The following is a 25,960-nucleotide window of genomic DNA, read 5'->3' on the forward strand; positions in this document are numbered from 1 at the left end:
CGACACTCGTTTTATGATCGCACAAGCTGCGTTGGTACCTACTTGATAAACTTGAAAAAAACTAATTGCAAAATTACTTTGCTGCACATCGATTGCGTTTCGATTGCCTAAAACGCGCATCGACGACGCCTGAATAAAATGTATTGCACATTGGCTCTAACAATTAATTTTATGCCGTATATTTGTCTGTCTCAGAAAAACTTTACCTATTTCAAAAACCTGGATAATCCTTTACCGGGACTCAAACTATGTCTATGCCAAATTTCATCAAAATCGGTTCAGTGGTTTAGGCGTAAAAGCAAGACAGACAGACAGAAAGAGTTACTTTCGCATTTATAATACATAGTATAGATTAGGATTGGTATTAAAAGTTTATGAGCTTGCCTGTAACTGGTCGGGCATTAGCGTCACTCCAAACACCTCGCTTCGGAGCCGCGACGCTTGGAAAGTCCATCGGGAACCCTATGCACAAGTAAAAATACATCAAAGTAAATATTTATAGGTAAATAATTAAGGCTTATTTACTCTTGCTTATTGAAATAATAACAGATTAGTGATGATATTAATAAAATTTTCATAGAGATTAAAGAGAGAAGCTGAAGTGTCTGAAGCAAATAGGACAAAAGATTCTTGATAGATCAGGACCCCGGTCTGTCAGTAGGTATTTGTAAAAAATACGACATAAGTAAATAAATAAAACTAACCTGTTGGTCGAATAGAGACCAAAATATAGGCACAGGCAGATAAAGGTAGAGTATTGAAAATACTATCTTCATGTCCGATACGAGCTTTTCTCCGTACTTTTCCGAGGCGTAGTCGAGCCAGTGTTCAAGTGGCGGGCCGTCTTTGTCTCTATCATATCGAAGTCGTTTCATCAAGGCATACTAAAATACATAAAATATGTTTAACTAGCTCGCTATCCCGACTTCGCGCGGGTGTGAAAAAATCGGAACAATAGTTTTTCATGCAGTTTCCATCATTATTAAAATGATGGAAACTGCATGAAAATCTGTTGTGTGGTTTTGGAGGTGTTGGTAATAAACTGAAACACACGGAAAAGGCCTCTATTTCTATAAGATATACAGTGTGAGTCACGTTAAAGTGTACATATGAAAATAGATGAAACTAGACCTATTTTTATCGACAAAAAAGTGGTCAAAAATTTTTTGAGATTTTTTTTTAATTTTTTATAGATTTTTTTTCCTTTCAAGTACTTATTGTAAAGAAATCGTAATAACTTTGAAACTAAGAGGTATATCCTGATAAAATAAAAATAGTAATAATGCTAAATAAACAGACGATACTAAAAAAATACATAAAATACTCAGAAAATGCCAACAAATAATAAAAAACGATACTTTTTGAAAAAAATCTGCTTAAAAATTCGTGTTTTTTTGGTTATTTGATAAATTTCTCCAAAAAATGCCCCCATAAAAGGTGGTTTTTATTACTTTGAATTATTCTCTATCGTATTACCTTTGTAAAACCAAAAATCGCATGTCTCTATCCCTATCACAACATTTGCTATGATCGTTTGAACTAAGCCTCTCCGGGCGCGCCATTCAACGCTTCGCTAACAACGAAACTGAAAATGGCTCTAGATTTGTAATTTTGATAAAGACAAGTTAGATTTCAAGTAAAAACAAAAGATTTCGAAGTAAAATAAGCATTTTAGTTAAAATTAAAATTGTCCCTACCTGTAGAGGAGAATAATGTTGTGGTAGGCCTTTGTTCAAACTATCATAGCAAATGTTGTGATAGGGATAGAGACATGCAATTTTTGGTTTTACAAAGGTAATACGATAGAGAATAATACAAAACAATAAAAACCACCTGTTATAGGGGCATTTTTTGGAGAAATTTATCAAATAACAAAAAAAACACGAATTTTTAAGCAGATTTTTTTCAAAAAGTATCATTTTTTATTATTTGTTGGCAATTTTTGTGTATTTTATGTATTTTTTTAGTATCGCCTGTTATTTAGCATTATCACTGTTTTTATTTTATCAGGATATACCGCTTAGTTTAAAAGTTATTACGTTTTCTTTACAATACGTAATTGGAAGAAAAAAAATTCTATAAATTTTTTTAAAAAAATCTCAAAAAAATTTTGACCTCTTTTTTGTCGATAAAAATAGGTCTAGTTTCATCTATTTTCATATGTACACTTTAACGTGACTCACACTGTATAACATCAAAGTGGTAGGAACCACATTCAAGTGGCAATGGAGATTTAATGCATTCGGTTGAAATATCCTCATTTCTATAAATCCATTCACCAACTAAACTACGAAAAGGTTAGTAAGCAGTGCGACGATTAGCAACATCAATCATTCAGATATCTATTTGTGCAAAAAGGAAATGACATTGGCATGACCCCATGATGGGTCCCATCTCATTCCACATACTTACTTAATAATCTGGTTTATAACTTATACCTACAACTTTCTCAAAATCTTTGACCTCAATTTCTTTGTTCTCAATTAAAGAAAATTCAGCATTTTGTTTTGAAACAGAAAATTTATTTATTTATTTATTTAGTTATTTATTGTGCCGGACGGTATGGGGTAGCAACCCTGTGCGGACCCTGAATACCGTACGCCGACACGGCGCGATGCGGGGTGCAGCGCGAGCGGGAGAGCGAGACGAAGGGGGCGGGGAGCGCAGAAATAATAACTCGGTTGTGGTTGAGACTGTGACCGGTTCCTCGGAGCAGTGGCGAGAGCTTGGTGTTGTAGCTTGTTGAGGAGAAAACGCGGAACTGACTGGGTCCGGATGGCACCCCGATATTTATTTACTTTCATTAGAGTGAGAAAACCTCGTTGCCTCTCGCTCTAATGAAACAGCAAATCTATTGCCCTCTCTCTCTAATTTAGACCCCCCCTGGGCGGCAATACCGTATAGAGAGCCTGTTTTTTATCTATTCGGTGACCTATTTTTTAACTATGACCTTGACCTAATTCTTATCGGATTCTAATTAGCTCTTCCACTATTCTTTGGAATCTATGTTATTTATTTTCACACAAATTACTTCTTACTATTCGATAGGTAAATAAAGGTACACAGGTACAGGGTTAATTACAAATAAATCATTTGTACAAATATTAGGGCTCATTTGGCCACACTATTTTAAATTAATTGCCTTTATGGCTAATTAAGATTATCACCAATTAAAAGTAAATAACTATAAAGATCTACACATAATTATCTATCTAATTTACATATTATAAATATGACTCGACATACATAACTATGCGAAATTATAGGTTTAATCGATATACATAAAACAAAGGGCTATCAAATTATACATTTCTATGGTTTTCTAAAATAAACTATGATTTATACATCTCCAACGTCTCACATACGCCTATTAATCAGTAATTAAGGACTCGACACATTACTAATTGAGAACTAACTGAGAACCAACTAAGAGAAAGTGGACTGTATTACGAAATTAAACTATTTACTGTCAAACTATATAAACGAAATAAAAACGAAATAACTATGAAACAACTATGAAACAACTATGAAACAACTATGAAACAAAAACGAAACAATTATTTACAGCTATAAGTTTCTATTCGGGGCCGTCCGTCGTGCACATTCTCCCGCCGTGTAGCGCTGGTTGACTCGGCGCTACACCTCACTCGGTGTCACGACGGTCGATGTGGGCAGCACGACGAGCTTCTTGGTGGGGCGGCGCAGGACTCCGGTGCGGGTGGCGACGTCGGCGGCGCGCACGATGCCATCGCGCCCAGGGTAGACTTGGACGACGCGCCCCCGGGGCCACACGTTGCGTGGCAGGTTGGAGTCGGCGATGAGCACGAGGTCGCCGATGTTGAGCGGTGCTCCGCTCCCGTGCGGCTCCCGCCGGTGTTGGAGCTCCGGCAGGTACTCTCGGACCCAGCGGTCCCAGAACTCGTCGGCTAGCCGCTGAGCTCGCCTCCAGTGGTGGCGGCTGGCGACGTCTGCTTCGGTGAACGTCCCCGGCTGTTGGATGCGGCCCGACCCCCCGAGTAGGAAGTGGTTGGGGGTCAAGGCTTCGGCGTCGTCGGGGTCCACTGACACGTGGGTCAGTGGTCTGCTGTTGACTGTGTATTCTGCCTCGCAAAGCAGAGTGGCGAGCGTCTCTTCGTGGGGGTGACGCTCGCGCAGGACGGTACTGAGGGCGTCCTTGACGGACCGGACGAGGCGTTCCCACGCCCCGCCCATGAACGGTGCGCTCGGCGGTATGTAGCGCCATCTGATGAGGTGGTTGGCGGCCTCCTGCCGGCTCGCCTGGAGGGCGGCCCGCTGGAGCTCGACGTCGGCACCACGAAGGTTGGTGCCGGTCTCGGATGGTTGCCCTCGGCGCGCCTTCATGTGGCGCAGCGCGAGGACGGCGGAGTAGGTGGAGAGCGAGGCCGCGACCTCCAGGTGCACGGCTCGAGTGGTGAAGTGTGTGGACAGAGCCACATACCGCTTCTTCCACTGTTTCAGAACTTTGGAGACAATCATCCATGTAGTGATGACGCACGATGGCTTCGGCTGCGTCCGGATGGTCGGCCCGATGACGCTCGGCGTTGTGATTCTTGACAAACAACGCCGTGCACGGTGAGCAGGCTGCTCCGAAGATGACCGACTTCATCCGGTACTCTGTGGGCGGTCCCTCCCGCCGGTGTGAGCGCCACAAGAAGCGCAGCGCATCTCTATCTTTCTCGTGAACTTGTATTCGCAGGAACATTTCTTGTATGTCCGCGGCGACGGCGACGGCGTGCTGGCGAAAGCGCATCAGCACCCCCGGCAGCGACTGCAGGAGGTCCGGACCCGACAGCAGGTGGTCGTTCAGGCACGTACCCTTCGTGCGAGCGGCGGCGTCGAAGACTGGCCTCACCTTCCCGGGCTTGGCTGGATGGAGCACCGGGAAGTGAGGCAGGTACCAGATGCGCCCGGTGGTCGATGGTGCGGTGGCGGCTTCCTCTGCGTATCCTTTTTCTATCAGCTGTGTCATCTGCCGCTCGTACGCCGCCCCGAGCTCCGGCTGCTTGTCCAGCTTGCGCTCTGTGCTGTGTAGGCGCGTCAAGGCTTGGTCGTAATTGTTGGGCAGCTCGGGGTGGTCGGTGGCCCAAAGTAGGCCCGTTTCGTAGCCCGCTGTCGGCAGCTTGATGGTTTCACTCTCCAGGATGCGAAGCGCCCGCTCTTCGGGGTCGGCGCGCGTTTTCTTGGGCGTCACGCCCAACGATTCGATTGCGAAATGTTTCTTGATCATTTCTTCTATTCTATTGTCGCTCTCTTCATTGAGCCTGTATACGTGGTGGACTGTGTGCCCCAGGCTCCGGCTGCTTGAGCCGTGGAGCACCCACCCCAGGGGTGTGCGGGACGCCACCGGTTCTGTTGCGGCGCCACGTCGTACCTCGTTGGCCAGTAGGAGTTCCCAATTGTCCTGCCCGATCAGGATAGTGGGCCGCGCCTCCGCATACCGCACTCGCGTTTCGATATCTTGAAGATGTTGATATTTTGACAAGTCTCGGTCAATGTGCTGGGCCGCCAGTCGTAAGTTCTTGATAGTGCGGCCTCGCAGGGAGTGCTCTTCGTCCTGCCCTCGTAGCACAAGTTTCACTCGTCGCGAGTCGGTACGCGTGACTCGGGCCCCCGCTATAGCTTCTATGCTCAATGGGTCTATGGGTCCTGTAGCGCCCGCGCGCTTAGCCAGGTCTTCGTCTACGAGTGTGACTGTCGAGCCGTCGTCTAATAGTGCGAATGTGTCTATATTGGCCTTGGGGCCCACCACTGTCACTGGTAGAATTTTGAGGAAACTTACGGTTGACTTTCCAGATGAGTTTGCTGCTGTCACTGTTTCACTCCGGCTGGCTGGCACTTCGGGTCTCTTGAAGTGCAGTAATGGGTGGTGGGTCCTCTCACAGCCGTCCTCTCCACACTGACGGTCTTCACACTTATGCCCCCCTCTCCTGGGGTTCAGGCAACGGAAACATAGTCGATCCGCTTTCGCTATGCTCCATCGTTCACTGTTGTTCGCACGCACAAATTTTCTACATTTGTCGGCACTATGGTTCGGTAAACTGCACACTGGACACTTTTCGCTTCTGTTGTCGCACTTTTCGCTGTCACTCCGACTGTTGTAGGCGCGCTGCGGCCGGTTGCGTGGCGCCGCGCGCTGCTGCTGCTCCTCGGCGCCGCCGACGAGCTCGGGGTCTGCGTACTTCCCGCACGCCTCCGCCTCCCTGGTCACGAAGCGGTGAAGGCGCACGAGGTCCGGCTCCTCTGGCGGCTGGTCCCGGCTGAAGTCGAACCACCGGTACCGCAGCGACGGCGTCAGCTTCTCTGTCACTTGCTTGACCACTTCCGGATTGTACATGTACTGCGGCTGCTGGAGTGCGCGGAGTGTAGCGACGCTGTTTTTTATTCGACTCGCGAACTGTATTATGTCCCGTGGCGCATCTGTAGGCTTCTGTACGTTGCGAAGTCGTTCGATCTCGGCGAGCGCAATCGTCTCCGGTCTGCCGAATCTTGTCTCGAGTTCGCCGATTATTTCCGCCGGGCTAGTGTTTACTATGAGTAAACTGCTAACCGCTTCCTTGGCTTTTCCTTTCAAAGCCCGTCGCAGGCGGGCTGTATTCTCGATTTCTGTGAAGTATCTCTCTGTTTCTTGATAGCCCGCTCTGAAGGCGAGCCAGTCGAGATGCGAGCCCCCGAAGGGCATCAGTTCTCCGATGAATCGCGGCGTGGCCCCATGTGGGCGCGCGGCCTGCGCGATGGCGGCCGCCAGCTCGTTAAGGTCGAATTGTCCCTCGGACCGATGATACCCCGTTGCTGCTGGCGGCGGCTTCGATGACGACGATTGCTTCAACTGTACGCTGTGCGGCGGCGCCACGCCCGATAGCGGCGCGGCGAGCTGCTGTGCGATCGATACGCCGGTCGGCAGCGCGTGTGGCGCGCCGGGTGGCGGCGGTGGTGCGTGTGACACGCCGGGCGGCGGTGCATGTGGCACGCCGGGCGGCGGTGCTACGCCTGTAGACTGTTGCGGTGCACTGAGCGGCGCGGCGGGCGGTGGCGGCGGCACTGTATTCAGCCACTCGGCCACTCGCGCCTGGCCCAGCGATTCACCCGATGCGACCGACTCGCCGTCCTGGCTGTCCTCCTCCAGGACGGCAAGCCTGGCCTCTTCCAGCTCCAGCTTGAGTCTGGCTATCTTCTGTTTAGCGCGCGCGATCCTTCGCGCACGGTCGGATTTCGTCGACGACGCTCTTGCTGCGTCGTCGTGCTGCTGTTGCGACGACGGTGCTGGCGGTGGTGGTGGCGCCTCCGACGGGGAGCCGGGCGGCTCGATATGCCGCACCGGTTCCGGCGCTGACGGCCTCGGGGCCGCCACTGACTGTGACGCGGTCGCGGGAGCGCTCTCCTCAGGGCGCTCCTGTGCCTCGATCGGCTCCGCGGGTCTGCCTCTACTCCGAGTCACCGGCATTTTGCTACGCTCCCCTTGCTTCCGGTTATGAAGCCGATGAAATTTCCCACTCGCTTTTGCTGCCGAAGTGTCCAATCCGGCTCCGAATGGACCAATGTGCCGGACGGTATGGGGTAGCAACCCTGTGCGGACCCTGAATACCGTACGCCGACACGGCGCGATGCGGGGTGCAGCGCGAGCGGGAGAGCGAGACGAAGGGGGCGGGGAGCGCAGAAATAATAACTCGGTTGTGGTTGAGACTGTGACCGGTTCCTCGGAGCAGTGGCGAGAGCTTGGTGTTGTAGCTTGTTGAGGAGAAAACGCGGAACTGACTGGGTCCGGATGGCACCCCGATATTTATTTACTTTCATTAGAGTGAGAAAACCTCGTTGCCTCTCGCTCTAATGAAACAGCAAATCTATTGCCCTCTCTCTCTAATTTAGACCCCCCCTGGGCGGCAATACCGTATAGAGAGCCTGTTTTTTATCTATTCGGTGACCTATTTTTTAACTATGACCTTGACCTAATTCTTATCGGATTCTAATTAGCTCTTCCACTATTCTTTGGAATCTATGTTATTTATTTTCAGACAAATTACTTCTTACTATTCGATAGGTAAATAAAGGTACACAGGTACAGGGTTAATTACAAATAAATCATTTGTACAAATATTAGGGCTCATTTGGCCACACTATTTTAAATTAATTGCCTTTATGGCTAATTAAGATTATCACCAATTAAAAGTAAATAACTATAAAGATCTACACATAATTATCTATCTAATTTACATATTATAAATATGACTCGACATACATAACTATGCGAAATTATAGGTTTAATCGATATACATAAAACAAAGGGCTATCAAATTATACATTTCTATGGTTTTCTAAAATAAACTATGATTTATACATCTCCAACGTCTCACATACGCCTATTAATCAGTAATTAAGGACTCGACACATTACTAATTGAGAACTAACTGAGAACCAACTAAGAGAAAGTGGACTGTATTACGAAATTAAACTATTTACTGTCAAACTATATAAACGAAATAAAAACGAAATAACTATGAAACAACTATGAAACAACTATGAAACAACTATGAAACAAAAACGAAACAATTATTTACAGCTATAAGTTTCTATTCGGGGCCGTCCGTCGTGCACATTTATATTAGGGAAACAAACAATTTTGATATAGGTACAGATAAATAATCACACAAAAAATAGGACAGAAATCAGACTTTAAATCTAACTGATTTACACATATGATAAAACAAAATTGATAAAAAATTGAAGTAAAACAGCTTATCTACCAACACCAATCACGCGGAATTTCAGAGTGAGCCCACCACTACCTACCCCTGCTGCGGTGGTGGAATGAAAGGACATGCAAAGAAATAGCGTTTTTGTACGTTTCCCACTTACCCAAGCACACGACACGAATTTCAATGTGACGTTATCGCGAGGCTGTTTTATTCTATACGAAGGCTTCCCAGCAACAAAAATAACTGAAAGTTGAAAGCTTTATGAGTTTATTAAAAATTAAACGCCGGAATTTCATTTTCACCTCAGCCATCTGTGGTGTAGGTTAAGGCGATTAGAGTCCTCAATCCGCGTCAAATGGGCATTTTGTAAAGCCTACTCCTCTTTTACTGCTGGACAGAAATAGTTGAAAAAAATATATGTTATACAACAGTTCAAGGACTACATTTGTGACGTTTGAATTTTCGCTACGTCTCTTTGTTTTGGATTAAAAAAATAAATACGGGAAATCGATTTTTTACTTAAATTCCCTACTCCTCCAAAACGGCTATGTTAATTTAAGAGCGTTGTAGCAAAAAGTTGGCGTTCGAATTTTAGGTTTTTATTGCTTGACGTCGCGTAGTGAGTGCGCAAACTGCATTTATCTGTACAATTTCAACGCTGCGTCGACTAAACGATCTTAATCCGTAGTTGTATCGTACCTAAGACAGTACATCAGACATAATAATAAAGAAATAATATACAGTGTGAGTCACGTTAAAGTGTACATATGAAAATAGATGAAACTAAACCTATTTTTATCGACAAAAAAGAGGTCAAAAATTTTTTGAGATTTTTTTTAAATTTTTTATAGAATTTTTTTTCTTTCAATTACTTATTGTAAAGAAAACGTAATAACTTTTAAACTAAGCGGTATATCCTGATAAAATAAAAACAGTAATAATGCTAAATAACAGGCGATACTAAAAAAAATACATAAAATACACAAAAAAGGCCAACAAATAATAAAAAATTACACTTTTTGAAAAAAATCTGCTTTTAAATTCGTGTTTTTTTGGTTATTTGATAAATTTCTCCAAAAAATGCCCCCATAACCGGTGGTTTTTATTACTTTGTATTATTCTTTACCGTATTACCTTCGTATAACCAAAAATCGCATGTCTCTATCCCTATCACAACATTTGCTATGATCGTTTGAACAAAGGTCTGCCACAACATTATTCTCCGCTACAGGTAGAGACAATTCTAATTTTAACTAAAATGCTTATTTTACTTCAAAATCTTTTATTTTTATTTGAAATCTTAACTTGTCTTTATCAAAATTACAAATGTAGAACCATTTTCAGTTTAGTTGTTAACGAAGCGTTGAATGGCGCGCCCGGAGAGGCTTAGTTCAAACGATCATTGCAAACGTTGTGATAGGGATAGAGACATGAGATTTTTGGTTATACGAAGGTAATACGATAGAGAATAATACAAAGTAATAAAAACCACCGGTTATAGGGGCATTTTTTGGAGAAATTTATCAAATAACCAAAAAAACACGAATTTAGAAGCAGATTTTTTTCAAAAAATGCCATTTTTTATTATTTGTTGGCCTTTTTTGTGTCTTTTATGTATTTTTTTAGTATCGCCTGCTATTTAGCATTATTACTGTTTTTATTTTATCAGGATATACCGCTTAGTTTAAAAGTTATTACGTTTTATTTACAATAAGTAATTGGAAGAAAAAAAAATCTATAAAAAATTTAAAAAAAATCTCAAAAAAATTTTGACCTCTTTTTTGTCGATAAAAATAGGTCTAGTTTCATCTATTTTAATATGTACACTTTAACGTGACTCACACTGTATAATTTACCTATTTGATTTTTTCTCAGATTAGACTTTTAGCAAAATCAAGTTACGTAATTAATGTATTTTTTACACTAGTAAATCCCGCGACAAGTTTTTAATCTTTAAATTGAGTAAAGTAATAAGTTGATGGGTTCGAAAGAATTTATGTTTTATTTTATTATTTTTACAGCATCAAAAGCTTGTTTATGAAAAATATTTACTATTTAAATTTTACTTTTGACTTTTTAGTTTTTATGATGCGGGATGGAAAAATTAAAATTTATTCTGATTTTGTGACGTTTCCGCACATAAATATGGATAGGTTAAATAAATAGAATGAAATGTATGAAAACGAGCGTGCCATTTTTTAAACGTTATCTATAATATCTGTGTCGATCAAAGAGCTCGTAACTAAACATCGTAAGCGCCATTCACATTATTATCTAAAAGTTAATAATAAATATTTAGTGTTTGTAAATCTATACAAGTCAGGAAATCAAAGAGGTAAATACTGATATCATTGTGATTTTATAGAATTTATTATTATAAACCACGGTCGTATAATGCTAAAAAATCAGAGGTAACTTTCAGATTTTTATCCATAGAGCAAAATTTATCTAATCGTGTTTTTAAACAGTTATCCCATTAGGTACACATGCGTTCTGTAATACAAACCCATCAAAAACAATACTTGTCAAAAAACCAAGTCTCACTACTCAGTTGTTCTACGGTAAAAAGTTGTGAGATCCATGTAATACCAAGTCCAGTCCAGGAAATCATTAACGTTTTACATAAATATATTGACTTGGCCATCGCATGAAAACACGTGTAAATTAAATTATTTAGTGCGAAATGAAACGAAATTTTGCATGCCTGTGTAGACGTGCAAAATTTCAGCTCAATGGGAAAACGGGAAGTAAGTAAATTTTAAGTTGCAAGATTTTACAACTCCAGACGTCAAAGAAAATAAAAGCTTGTAGATAGTGTGGCGTTTAACCTCTTAAAATTAAGTTAATATATTTTTTTCATAGTTTATCTTAAATTAATATAATTGTAAAAATATTATAAATATGTATCTGTACTAAACCTACTTAAAGTAACTACACTGTGTATAATAAATAGCATACTTATTTTTGTATAACTTTTGTCAATATAGTTAAACGCACAAACACCGCGCGCAATTCGTTTTATTAGTAAATATTTTTGTGAATGCACGATCAGCACGGCGCGAGCGGCGGCGGTCGGGCCAACCGGTTCCGTGGATGAACGCCCCCCGCCGCAGCCGCCGCGTTCGCCTGACGCGCGCCAGTCAATCTTAGTCAGCTGTCGATTTTGCATAAAAACATTGCGCGCGCGCATAATACATTCGTGACCCAGTTAGTTTTATGTAATTTTCTGTTTCGATATTCTACTGTGATTTGTGACCTTGTTATCTATCTACTTCTTACTCCTTCTTATTGTGGACAGTTATTCTGTGTGTGACGTCAATAAACTGTTTGGTGTTTCCCTAAGACTGTGTTGTGATTTATAAACGTCTTTACTACACACATAACAATAGACACTTACCACAATAGCTTTACAAAGAAAAGAAAGATTTATGAAGAAAATAAAAAGTACTGTCTACGATACATTTGTTAGGCCGTGTTGCACCGTCTTACTTTAACATTGACATCAAAATTTTGGATGTCAAAAAGCTGTCTAACATAAAACACCGGTTATTGTCAGTTAGGGTCAAAGTTAGGTGGTGCATCTCAGCCTTAGTGTATTTTAATTAAATTTAATACAAATAAGGATGACGAAAATAATCGATAAATGATCTCACTCGAATATTTCTTATAGTAGGTATTAGAGGTGGGCGCCGATATAAAATTGGCCGGCGGCGGCGCGCCGACTTTTTGACCTCGGCGGCGGCGGCGTCGGCGGCGTGACCTTGATTGACCTTTGTTCATTAGGTTTTTTTTTAATCTGCTTTTTTAGTATCAGTAAGACTAGCCAGGTGATTTGCAGTTGGTTGGGGTTTGAGCCACTAAAGCAGTGGTTTACCCTAGTAAATTAGCTCTCTTGATCATAAATTTGATATTTGAATAGCGGGTGTGGCTGAGATCAGGTTCTCGTGTATTTCCTAAAGGCGAGCGTATCAATGTGCCGATAAAAGTAGCCTTAACATGCATTTTTGAGCTCTTTGGAGGCACATAGTTAATGTTGGATTAGCTGACTGTCGGTGGAATATTATATTCAGTTCTTTTTTATTTATATTTATGGTCTTTTCATGTCATCCTACGGTCCAGGATTTTAATGCAGGTTGATTGCAGCAATGTGTCGAGGTCTAGATTGACCGGAGGATTAGTTTCACGTCTTAAATGATAATATGGTGAGACTTCGGGGCTTAATTACATGCGCCACTTGGTCAGCCAAGCAGCTAACATTGCAACAGTCTAGTCACTTTAAGATCACTGTTACATTTGAAGAATGCCGCAGCCTTCTGGTGTCTGGGCTACTTTACTAGTAGATGTTATAGAGTATCGGACCAAGTACAGAGTCCTGGGGTACTCCAGCTCTGCAGCTAAAAAGAGAAGATTTTGTCACCGAGTTTGATTTAAAACTGTCTGTCACTGAGATAAGAATCCATCAGCAGGTAGTAGAAGTGTGCTAGAAGGTACTTTTTAATTTCATAGAGTAGTCCTTTATGATAAACCCAGCTGAAGCCGCAGCGAAAGCAGACGTACAGGATTCTTTCTTTTCCAAACATTGTACTGATATGGTTGGTATGGTTTCTGCCAAAATTTATGGTCGGGTATACTATATTACATGGGTCATACTTAGGCAAGGGAATAAACGAGCAAGAATGATCCTTTTCCATAATTTTAACAATACAAATGTCAGATTAATTGAGCGATAAGAGAATTCGTTAGGCGACTTGCCAGCCTTATGGATCATTTCCAAAGTTAAGAGACTTGCGAGGTTCTTCTCACTCAGTGTGGTCATTGTCAAGACCATGGACTTCATGGTGATCAGATCAAATGCAAGTGCTTTACGAGGGTCCATTTTGGCTATTTCTTTAGCTTAGCCATCTCTCTTAGCGTTAGTTCTTTCGTTTCAGCCGAAAGACGCCCTGCGCCGCTCGCATCCAGGCACTTCCTGCGACCTTCCCCAAATCGTCGGTCCACCTAGTGGGAGGCCTGCCCACGCTACGTCGCCACTCAAAAACTTTACTGCCCCAGCGGCAATCAGCTCTACGAGATATTATGTGCCCCGCCCACTGCCACTTGATTTTAGCGATTCTGTGGGCTATGTCAGTCACTTTGTCCTCCTGCGTCTTTCGTCCTCAATTAGCATAGTAGGAATCAATCTTCTACTTTGAACTTGAGAGAGTAAGCAGAAACATGGCGGTCAACTCCTCAGATAGTCAAGTACAAAGATATCCAGAAGCAGTATACGCAAAGATGCAAAATGAGCTCTCTCAAATCACAATGGGAAGGTTTGGCAGTACAGCATCTACAATGGCGGGAGATTGTGTTGTGTAAGCGGAGAACACTTGGAGGGAGGTACTTTTTTTTTTTTATAAATATCCTTGGACATTTTACACTGCGCTTCTAGTCCCAAACTAAGCAAAGCTTGTACTATGGGTACTAGACAACGGACAACTTAGTTGCCTTCCAGAGGTTGTGGTTCCCATTTGCATTCCGAGATATATTGGCCAATCTCTGTGTGAGTGATTCGCTTAAAGTATAGTCCAATAGTGTGGGTTATCTGCCAGACGAAGGCGAGGATTTTTTTCTTGACAGCAAGAGGGACCGGCGCCTCTCGCGATCAATTATTTACTAGACCAAGCAGTAACTTGAATAATGTACTTGATTAACTGTTAATATAGTTAGTATTAAGTTATTCAATTAATTATTAGTATTAAGTTCGCCTTGTGTACCAATTTATATGGCATAAATAATAAATATTATAGTTAGTTCTTCTGTTATATGGTTTACTGATGGGTCAAAAATGGGCCCTAACGTAGGCTTTGGCGTGTATGGAGAGCAGCCGAAGCTTAGGCTAGCTCAAAGCCTGGGCAAATTTGCCTCTATCTTTCAGAAGTCTACGCCATTATTGAATGTGCGGAAGCTAACCTGCGAAAAAATTATGCCAACCACATAATTTACATTAACTCAGACAGTCAGGCCGCGCTGCTGGCCTTGAACTCCAACTTAATCACCTCAAAGTTGGTAGAAAACTGCATGAGTCGACTGAATACCCTAGGAAAACGTAACAGAGTAACGGTGAGATGGGTTCCAGGTCACGCGGAAATCGTGGACAGTGAAAATGCTGACGAACTGGCCAGAGCGGGAGCGGAGGGAACACAATATTTATGGTCCAGAACCCTTTTGTGGCATTAAACGAATCCTTTAAGGCATGGTCAGACACGGTAGGATTAACTCATTCCAAACCTCTTATAAAAGCCTATGACCGAAAATACTCTAAGCAGATCATAGGACTGAGCAGGATCAAAATGCGCATCTTAGTTCGAGCCTTCACTGGACATAGCAGCTTAAACAAGCACTTGTCCACTATGGGACTGTCCGAATCAAGAACGTGCAGGATGTGCCAAGAGGCAGATGAAACGCCACTACACATTCTCACGGACTGCGGACCATTAATGCGCAAGCGGAGCTTACACCTGGGCAAATACATCCTTAGCCCACAAGACGCAAAACATATAGCCCCCCAAAAGATACTGCAATTCCCAATGGATGCAGGACTCGGAGGCGAACTGTAAGGAAAATAAAGGCGATCACAATAGATCGGTACCGGTCGCAGTGATACTAGGACTTTCTTGAACAAGAATAGCCGCTCAACTCAATAAAAAAATAGTTCTGCGTTTGAAACACAAATAAGTACAGTATAGGAGAGGAATAGATTTCAAATAGTTTGTTCAGTATCAGTATCGGCGCGCCGACAGCTGGTCGTCGGCGGCGGCGGCGTGAAAAAATTCGCGGCGGCGGCGGCGCGCCGGCGTGGCGCCCACCTCTAGTAGGTATACAAGATGTCGAACAAATGGTTACTTACTGAAAAAGTGCTTCATGAGACCTAGCAAACGGCATCAATAATATGTTTAAGAACGAACTGAATCTATTCAAAAAACCTATATTTCCAGCTTTCATACATTTAATACAGTTACAAACAAACACGAAATCAATGGTTTCTGAGAATTCTGAGTGCCTTAATGCCCTTTATCTGTTTATTTAGTATTTATTAATTAGTATCTCTTGATGATATTGTAGCAAGTTAAACCTAAAATCATGTTTTCCGTAAATAATTTAAATAAGAATGCAATTTACGAGTTTGTTGTTTGATTATTATATTTTATATTACTCAATGAAACATTTAAATTTAAAAAATTAACACTTCTAATATGGTAGGTATGGCTGGCGGCATACATTTAGTATGAAATTCGGAAACATTGAATTTTCGCATAGATCCAGTTTATTCTTTGACCTATTTATTGTTATTGTTTTAAAGAGCTCATAAAGCACTTACAGGAACAGTAAACAGTTTCTCGATATCTTGTATAATTAAAAATCAAGTGAAATCACTTATCGTTTCCACCCTGTACCTATACTTTTAAAAATAAACTCATTTTATACGTTCATTTGTATAAGTATCTACAATACAAATACCTAACCAACTTAGTTGACGTTTTATAAAACTATTTGTCTAAGTGTCATCGAGCGACCGCTGGTGGATTTGCCATTTACCTGACCTACCCCTTTATTACTAAACGTTTAATATCAGATGAATAGTTACGCACCAATTTCTTTCATTCAGTCGTCAGTAATTGAACTTTCGGAAAAACATGACGAAGCATTGTGTGACCATACAGACGCTATCAGTGGCGGATTTACCAATAGGCCAAGTAGGCCAGTGCCTAGGGCGGCAGATTTAGGGGGGCGGCAAATTTAGCAAATTTTTTTTACAGGAAAAAAATATATAATTATACGTATACCTACACAATCCATATATAAATAAACGATTAATAAACGCACTGTAATATATACTTAGGTACTTATGTGATCATGAATTTTAAAATATTCCAATAGCGTTTCAATAAAAATAAAATAAATAACTCTTAAGTAACACAGGATCTTCGGAGCCTAGCACGAGCACCATCTCTCCACAACTTCGTGTATATTGTTTTACAGGGTAGCCCAGAAGAAAATTCACTTTTGAAAATTCAAGGAAACGAAAACTGTACATTTTTGTAGAACTTAAGTCATTGCAATTTAAAGGAAATTTAGTGCAATTTATTTTAAAATTTACTAAGTTATTTTTTATAAATTTTATCGTACATGTTTCCCTTGAGACGTTTACAACATTCGGTCAACATACATCAACATTTTGGAAAACTTTCGTAAGCGCTGATGCACACGACGCCGCTACCGCGGCGCCGCCGCGCCGTCGCCGCGCCTTTGCACTGTTTATACCCGCCGCGTGAACACCGCTCCGCGCAGCCGCCGCGCCGAGCGCGAAATTATGCTTTGTTGGCGCGGTGGCGGCGCGGCGGCGGTTTTACTCGGTGCGTATGAACAGTGTAGCGGCGCGGTGACGGCGCGGCGGCGGCGCGGTGGCAGCGTCGTGTGCAGGAGCCCTTAGAGTTACCTCAAAATGGATTCAGGATGGATGAATGCTGTAGAGTTTTTGGATTATTAGAGTATACTCTGCTCGTAAGGTTTCAGACTTCTTTTTGTGAGGTTCACAAAAAGAAGTCTGCTGGAATGAGATTAGCGCTTCTTAGAGGCAGTGAGATTTCACCACTGCTTAATTTGTTTGTTGCATTGAAAGGATGATTAATTTTTAAGAGCGCTATACTGGTAGGCTGAAAAGCTTTTTGATTTCAAAGCTGCAAGATTTGCAAGGTTATGACCGGAGCACTTGGTTTCATCAAGATGGGGCTACGTGTCACACTTCAACTGAGAGCATTTAGATGGTAAGAGACGTCATGTTCCCACAAAAAAATAATTTCAGGCAGGGGTGACATCTCCTAGTCACCAGGAAGCGCTGATCTCACTCCAGAAAATTATTTTTTGTGGTGTTACATTAAGAATAGAGTATACTTTTATAATCCAACAACCATGCAGCAACTGAAGCTGAGCATTCGGCAAAAAATTGAAAATAGGTTTCAAAGTAATTCTGACGAACGCATTCCAAGATTTTGATGTATGTATGTTGATCGAATGTTGTAAGCGTCAAGGAAATCTCCTGGGCGATGTAATTTAATAAAGGTAAATTTAAAAATAAATTGCATTAAATTTTCTTTAAATTGCAATAGTTAAAGTTCTATAAAGTAGGTACAGTTTTCGTTTCCTTGAATTTTCAAGTTAATTTTCTTTTGGGCCACCCTGTATTACCAAGCCTTGGTATTTCTGTTTACCTTTAAGTAGTTCTTAGCTAATTACACTGGATATAGCACTTCGCATGGCTCTGTGCACATTCAGGTGAGAAGCTTTTCTTGCTTAAAACGGGTTAAAAACTATCTACGATCTACTTTAAGTCAAGAAAAGCTTATAGGCCAGTAGAATTAAACACAAAAATGAATTAAATCGGAAATAATTCCTACTAAAGATTTAAGTGTTTTAATGGCTTCATTAGTTGCCCATAAAGACTCTCCTAGGTTTTCGACTTCGACGGAGTTGTGCTTAAGTGGTGGGGGCCCCCGAAAGGGGCGCTTTTTCGGTTTTCCGGTTATACCGCGTAAAGGACTTACCCTATCGAAAAGTGGTTGTTGATTTTTGGCGTCGAACCTTAGATCAGGCATACGGCTAGGCAACGTAGTCCTGCAGGAGGATACAAGGAAGAGGGGCAGCCACATTAGGTAACACAGAGTCGTTCAGGAGAGTGCCAGGAAGAGGTGCAGCAACCGCAGTTAAGGAACGGCTGGGACGAACAAGGATAAGCGAATCCAACTCGTGAGCCTTGACAGGGATACGCTGGTTAAGGCGACCCTTTACAAGGCTTGGGAGCCTACGGGTAACGAGCCATTGGACGTGGAGAGGGTCATTAATTATACACATATTTTCTACTTTGCCGAACATTTGCACGAGAACGGTTTGTCCAAAACATATGAATTTGGTGTTATTTAATGCAAGATTAAATGCCCTTCAACCGTCAGGAAGACCACTTTTCGATAGGGTAAGTCCTTTACGCGGTATAACCGGAAAACCTAAACGAAAACCTAGGAAAGTCTTAATGGGCAACCAATGAAGCCATTAAAGCAATAAAATCTTTTGTAGGAATTATTTCCGATTTAAAATCTAATTCTTCTGACCTAATTAATGCTTTATCTCTTTTGTGCATAGAGTCAGAACTTATGAAAAAGATTTCATACGTCGATATAATTAATGAATTTACAAATTTAAAATCTCGCAAGAAAATAATGTAAAACTTATTTGATCTCATTGTCTGTCACCATTAACTGAATTGTTAACATGTTATATTTTAATAGAAATTGTTTGTATTGTTTTTAAACTGTTAAACCCAATAAAAAATATTTACCAAAAACAATGTTTACTGACCACACATTATTTTGTCTGTGTTCATATAGTGTAGGTATTTTTAAGTCATGCCTTTGCCCACCTTAGGATTAATACATACTGCTGTTTTTAGGTCAACATTAAACTCTTCATTACATAGCGGGTTGCAATAATAATCTAGTAACTGACAGAAATATCATTAAGTTCACAATCATACTAATAACGGGATTAAACTAACGTATTGAATTTCAAGTCAGTAGGTAGGGGCGGCAAAAATTGAATGGCCTACTAGCGGCAAATTTGTAAATCCGCCACTGGACGCTATTCAACTTTTATTAGTAAGGAAGAGTATTTTTATGTTGGTAGAAACACAATAGCATAGACTAATGTTTTGACACCCTGTTAAAATTTTTATTAGTCATTTATTTTTTCCTGACCAAACAGATACCATAATAATATCTTTTGTCTATTCTACCCATATTCTGTAAGTAAAATAATAAAAAGTTTGAAAAAAAAGAAATTACAAGTCCGATTTACCTAAACAAATAAATCAAAAATACTTGCGGATCAAAAGTACTCAATCATACTACAATTTACGAAAAAATCACGCGTGACGCATATACGTCAGTGGGCAGTCAACTGACATAGACCCGGCGTCTACGAGTGCCAAAGCACGACTGATTTATGCCATTTGATGCACCCGATTTTATAGTATTTTCAAATTAATTTTTCATTTGAAGATTGAAGATAGATATTTTTTCTTTTTCACACAATAATAGTACTATGTTTCTTCTTAAGTATAAAGTAGTTTATGTTGCCAAATTACTTCTAGATTATGAGATGTGACCTGTTTTCTTGCAGTAATTTTCTCGAATTTTGACTATCTTAGACATGATAAAAATGCATTTTAATGAATTAAACATCAAAATTTTCTCAATACACTTTCTTCTTCAGGGTATGCTTATTCTAATGAATACATTATATCTTCTTACTTAGAAATAAATTTGTTGTAATATTAGTTCAAAGTTGTGCCTTCGCGAGTTACCTGGAAATCGGGCTTTCGAAATTCGCTGTTTCCGTAGGCAAAAATCCAATTTGAACGAGATTTTGTCAATAGACATTCCGTAAAAACGTATGATAATTACGATGATATAAGTCAAAAGAAGCTATAACAATAAATTATATGACTAAAATCATTTCGAAATCTGCCAAATTCTCGATTTCTGCATGAAAAATGTGACAACGCTCTTAAAAGATTTTTGCACGAATAGATTAGGAATTCTTTAATCTTTAAATGACACGTTGCGTTTTTCAATCGAACATTACTTTCATTCATAAATTTTACTTTTGATAAATTCCGAACGTTTTGCTGTTGAGGGGGCCTTCGCGGGGTGCGGGCGGCAGTCGGCCGCTGGCCTTCAGACGGGGAGGTTGTGTCACTCGCTGCAAACTGACATTAGCGATCAAAATGATTTTTTTCTTTGGCTGAGTTGCACCACCTGACGTGACCTAACTTTGACCGTAGCTTTGGCGATAACCGGTGTTTTTTTGTATGGAGTTTGACAGATTTTTGACTTTTGTCAAATTTAAAATAAGATGGTGCAACCTAGTCTTTGTTTGACAATAGTTTTTATGTCAGAGTTGTTCATAGAGCACGTACAGTCAGACGATACGATTGAATTAAGGCATGCTCGGACGCTATTATCTACCTAAATCGAATCTATTAGTGTAAAAAAATCGACTCCAAAAAATAACGACACTAGATAAGTAAAAGTTGAAAATATATTCCGTTATTTATTTACTAGGCCTTTGCAATCAGTATCCAAATTAGGAGCGAGTCAGAATCAGTAACTTAATCGATTTACGTGAAGAAAACAATTTATATTTTTCATACTTAGGCTCGGCGCAAATGGGCCATTTAGAATTAGATTTTCAATATGTTTCTTCGCGAAAATACCACAGTTAAAAAAAATAAGATAAAGTGGTATTGATAAATTGTTCTATAGAGCTTATTAAAAAATGTGGATACTGATTACAAATGCCCGTATATCATGATTGATATTTTCGGAGTCGGTGACAGCCTACCTTTTGGTGATTCGTTTTGGAGTTGGTTTTAATTTTTGGTGAAAATTAATTTATTTCATGCCTTTAGTAGACTATAGGTACTCAATAGACCTTGGTGTTGCCACTGAAGGTGCATGCAGTACATTGATACCATATTTTTCATGTTAAGTGCAAATAAACTTCCCTAAATTACCTAACCATGAAACGTACCTATAGGCTATAATAATTAAAAAGTTTCGTCGATAAAAACTGAAATCCTCTTATAAGATGATGAATTTTGGGAGCATGTCATGAAACTAAAATTATAAGCATACAAAAACTTGTTTTAAAAAAAAGGTTTTTTCTTTTAATTTATTTTTTTATTTATGATGCGGAATTTGCTGCGGCGTAGTAGCAAAGATTTTTCATTATGTTGCTCGTAATAATTTCGAAGAATAGGGATGTTTCCTGGGTAAAGCAAGAGTTTGAATTAGTCCGTCGGTCAACTTACCAAAAAAATACTTTAAATGACTGTATTTTTCACTTTTTTAAACTTATGAAAATTTAAAGAGATAAAGCGCGCCAAAGTTCAGAAGAGGCCCATGACGTTAAGGCGTGCTTAAAATTGTTGCGATTTGTGACGTCACGCGGAATTTCATAGCATCATAACTTCGTAAAATTTACTTGTTTGTTGACAAATAAAAATATCCCGTGTCCAATATTTTTTGATAGTGTAATTGACGGACTAAAAGTGTTTTTTTAAGAAACTAGCCTATTCCTACGGCCACATTTCAGCTCCATCATCAGACCCTGTTTGCCTTTGAGAATTGAAGTAGGTAGGTACCTACTCGTGATTTTTAAAATAGCTTACTTACATAATATTACTTACTTATCTACACTAATATTATAAAGAGGAAAACTTTGTTTGTTTGTTTGTTTGTTTGTTTGTTTGTTTAGTTATAATGGATAGGCTTGTTACGCACGCCTAATCTATGAAGATCGCTGCATCGACGCTGACCCAGTTTACCCAAATCAAGATTGCACATTGCACTATGGACCGCGCGGAGCAGCATCAGCAAAACGCGCCTCTCTTGACAACAGCATCAGCAAAATGCGCCTCTCATGACGACAGCGGCGACGTTTCATTAATTTTACCAATTATTTTATAGTCATATTTGTTTCACACTTCGAGACGGTATCACTAGCTTACCTAATTTTACTTTTATTGTAATTTCTTTCTTTTAAATTAAATTTAATTAAATAAAGTTTGCTTTTTCTTGGAACCTCCGGTTGCAGCTAACGAAATTGGCGCAGTCGGTAGGATATTCGTGGTTAGGCCCGGGTCGCGTACGAAGATTTCCGTTCACCGAGCCCTCCGAGTGGCTATCAAGTCGCGCTTCGAATATCCGAACCTACGGGAGCTGCAGTCCAGAGGTGAATCAAGCCATCGATTCGTCCAGAAGAAAGCAATGCTGTAAGTCCTTGAATCTTTCAAGTCCTCACCTTCCTAATCCTAATTATATTAAACTTAAATTTTTATCCTTTCCAATCTTGTGCATGCTATTACTTTACTGTATTTTTTTTTGTGTGTGTATTTTATTAGTTCGTCAAAATTTTTCATCCAAGGGAATCGCGTACCGTTAGGTTAGATAGGGATAGTAGAGCTATAAATAGATTAGGAGCAATAGACGAGTGTAGGAACTTAAACGAAAATATGGCGCAATACGATATTGATGTAATTTACAAGTCTCTTAGGCTATTACCAGACTTCGACGGTAATCCGCACGTACTTACACGATTTATAAATCTATGCGACCAGTTAGTGTTGACCCACTTTTGCGCTGCGCCAGGGCACGAATTATCAAATTTAGCCCTTATAAATGGTATTTTAAATAAAGTTACCGGCGCCGCGGCTAGACATATTAATGCGAATGGTATTCCAGAAACGTGGCAGGGTATAAAAACGGCCTTAATAAATAACTTCGCAGACCACCGCGATGAGTCCTCATTGTATAACGATTTGGCTATGCAGACCCAGGGATCTAGTACCCCTCAGGAATATTACGAACGATGCCAGAATCTGTTCAGTACTATCATGACCTACATTTCGCTTCACGAAACTGTACCTACAACAATAGAGTCTAAACGTGCTTTATATCAAACATTAACCCTCAAGGCTTATATGAGAGGTCTAAAAGACCCTCTGGGATCAAAGATACGCTGTATGCGTCCGGAATCCATGGAGAAAGCATTAGAGTTCGTGCAGGAGGAGTTAAATACTATCTATATGCAAAATCGTAACGAGAGTAACCCGTCACATAGGAAGGAGTGGTCTCCTTCACAGCCTAATAATTTTAATTTACCACTTAATAACTTCATCTCGAAACAACCCTCATATAATAATTTTAATAATCCCAGGTCATTGATGCCACCAATGATTAACGGTCCTGGCCCTTCTCGGCAACAGCCTATCCAACCCTTTGCTCAAAATTGGAAGCCTAATAATTTTAGAGCTCACCAACCCCAGGGACTCACTAGAACGCAGCAAATGATGCGCGCCCCCTTGCCGAACTATAACCCCGGCAGCCAAGTTTTTAGAGCACCTAATCGATATTCACCACAACAGCCTTTTAATGGCCCCCGTCCTATGAGTGGAGTTAGTCAGTTTGTGCCGAAACCCTTACCACCTACCGGTCGTGACTGGAGAATTTATGGGAATCCGCCCCCCAGCAATTATTTTAAGACTAGGGAAATGAATATGAACGAGTGCGAGTACGACTATGACTATAACAACTATAATTACGCGGACTGTGAACAGGAATATTCCTACCCATCAGATCAATTTTCTTATTACGGGAACCCCAACTATACTGACTATACTTACTATGACAACCCCAACTTTTATTATGAACAACACCCTGGAACCGAAACGGTAGACCAGGAGGCTGGCGTAGTCCCAACCGAAAATTTTCAGCAAGCTTCCCAATCCGAAAAACCAAAATAGAGCTTAATTTTCATATACAGAGACAGCTAGGGTTTATCCAGATTAGCAACCCTCCTTTAAAGTTATTGATTGACACAGGTGCTAATCAATCTTTTATAAACCCAGACGCTGTAACTAAATACTTTAATCATTTGCCTCTGAATCACGAACCGTTTGAAGTGACCAATGTTCATGGGACTAGTAAAAACGAGTATTCCATAACCTTGCCTTGCTTTCCAGAGATAAATGAAAATACTGACATTACCTTGTTCCTGTACAAGTTTCACAACTACTTTGACGGATTACTAGGATTTGACTTATTAGAAAAATGGGGATCAAAGATAGATCTTAAAAATAAAATGCTGCTAACTAGAAATGCGCAGATACCTTTACAAATGTATGATTCTCGTAATGTTAATCTTTACGAAGATATCATCCCTGCTAATTCATCTAAACTACTGAAGCTGCCCATCAACACGAGTGATGGTGAAGTTTTAGTCCAACATCAAACTATTTGTAACTGCCTTATTTCAGATTGCTTAACCACAGTTAGTAACAGTAGAGGCTGGGTAGAAATTACTAACACTTCATCTAACGATCTCATCTTTTCAATGGACCGCCCCATAGAAGCTGAATTATTTAACATCGAAAGCGTACAACCTGTAATCTCATCGGATCGTACACAAGCAGTTTTATCTCGTTTGCGTACCGATCATCTCAACCCAGAAGAACTTGTTAACTTGAAAAACCTCTGTGCTAATTACGCGGATGTGTTTTATCTTGAGGGTGAACCGTTAACATTCACCAATAAAATAAAACACAAAATTAGAACGACCGATGAAATTCCAGTGTACACCAAGAGCTATAGGTACCCATACGTTCACAGACAAGAGGTTAGGGATCAGATAGATAAGATGCTCAAACAGAATATTATAAGACCATCAGACTCTGCTTGGAGCTCTCCTATATGGATTGTCCCCAAGAAAGCAGATGCATCAGGAAAGGTAAAGTGGCGTCTTGTCGTGGACTTTAGGAAAGTGAACGAGAAGACGATTGATGACAAGTATCCTATACCCAACATTACCGATGTCCTTGATAAACTTGGTAAATGCCAGTACTTCAGCACCCTAGATTTAGCGTCAGGGTTCTATCAGGTAGAGATGGATCCGACCGATATTCATAAAACCGCATTCACCGTAGAAAATGGGCATTATGAATTTCTAAGAATGCCGATGGGTCTCAAGAATTCTCCGTCAACTTTTCAAAGAGTGATGGACAATGTTCTAAGAGACCTACATCAAATATGCCTAGTGTACTTAGATGACATTGTCGTATTCAGTACTTCCCTACAGGAACACATAGTAAACCTGAAGAAAGTTTTTGATAGACTACGAGAATCCAATTTTAAAATACAAATGGACAAATCGGAATTTTTAAAATTAGAAACGAGTTTCTTAGGCCACATCATTTGTAATGAGGGTGTGAAGCCTAATCCAGATAAAATTACCGCTATACAAAATTATCCCCTTCCTAAAACCCCAACTGAAATCAAACGTTTTCTCGGATTGCTAGGGTACTATAGGAAATTCATCCCAGATTTTGCACGATTAACAAAACCACTAACTAAATGTCTTAAAAAAGGTTCTAAAATTACACTAGACAAAAATTACGTAGATTGTTTCAATCACTGCAAAACGCTTCTGACTAACGACCCTATCCTCCAATATCCCGATTTTTCTAAGGAATTCATACTAACAACGGATGCGTCTAATGTAGCTATCGGTGCTGTTTTATCCCAGGGTACAATAGGCTCGGATAAACCAATAGCGTATGCCTCACGTACACTTAATTCCAGTGAGCTCAACTATAGTACAAT

The 25,960-nt window shown here is 40.7% G+C and overlaps 1 protein-coding gene across 1 annotated transcript in view; it reads right to left on the reverse strand.

Moving 5' to 3' along the window:
- Positions 1-372: 372 nt before the first annotated feature.
- LOC135086931 (solute carrier family 15 member 1-like) overlaps positions 373-25,960 on the reverse strand; it is a 37,571-nt gene continuing 11,983 nt past the window's right edge. The window contains exons 2-4 of the mRNA XM_063981755.1: positions 8,872-8,954; positions 705-884; positions 373-462 (exon numbers count right to left, since the gene is read on the reverse strand). Coding sequence (XP_063837825.1) covers positions 373-462; positions 705-875 — 261 coding nt within the window. The 5' untranslated portion in view covers positions 876-884; positions 8,872-8,954. The remainder of the gene's footprint in view (positions 463-704; positions 885-8,871; positions 8,955-25,960) is intronic.

This window comes from Ostrinia nubilalis, chromosome Z (assembly GCF_963855985.1).
Source record: "Ostrinia nubilalis chromosome Z, ilOstNubi1.1, whole genome shotgun sequence".
NCBI classification, from domain to species: Eukaryota; Metazoa; Arthropoda; class Insecta; order Lepidoptera; family Crambidae; genus Ostrinia; species Ostrinia nubilalis.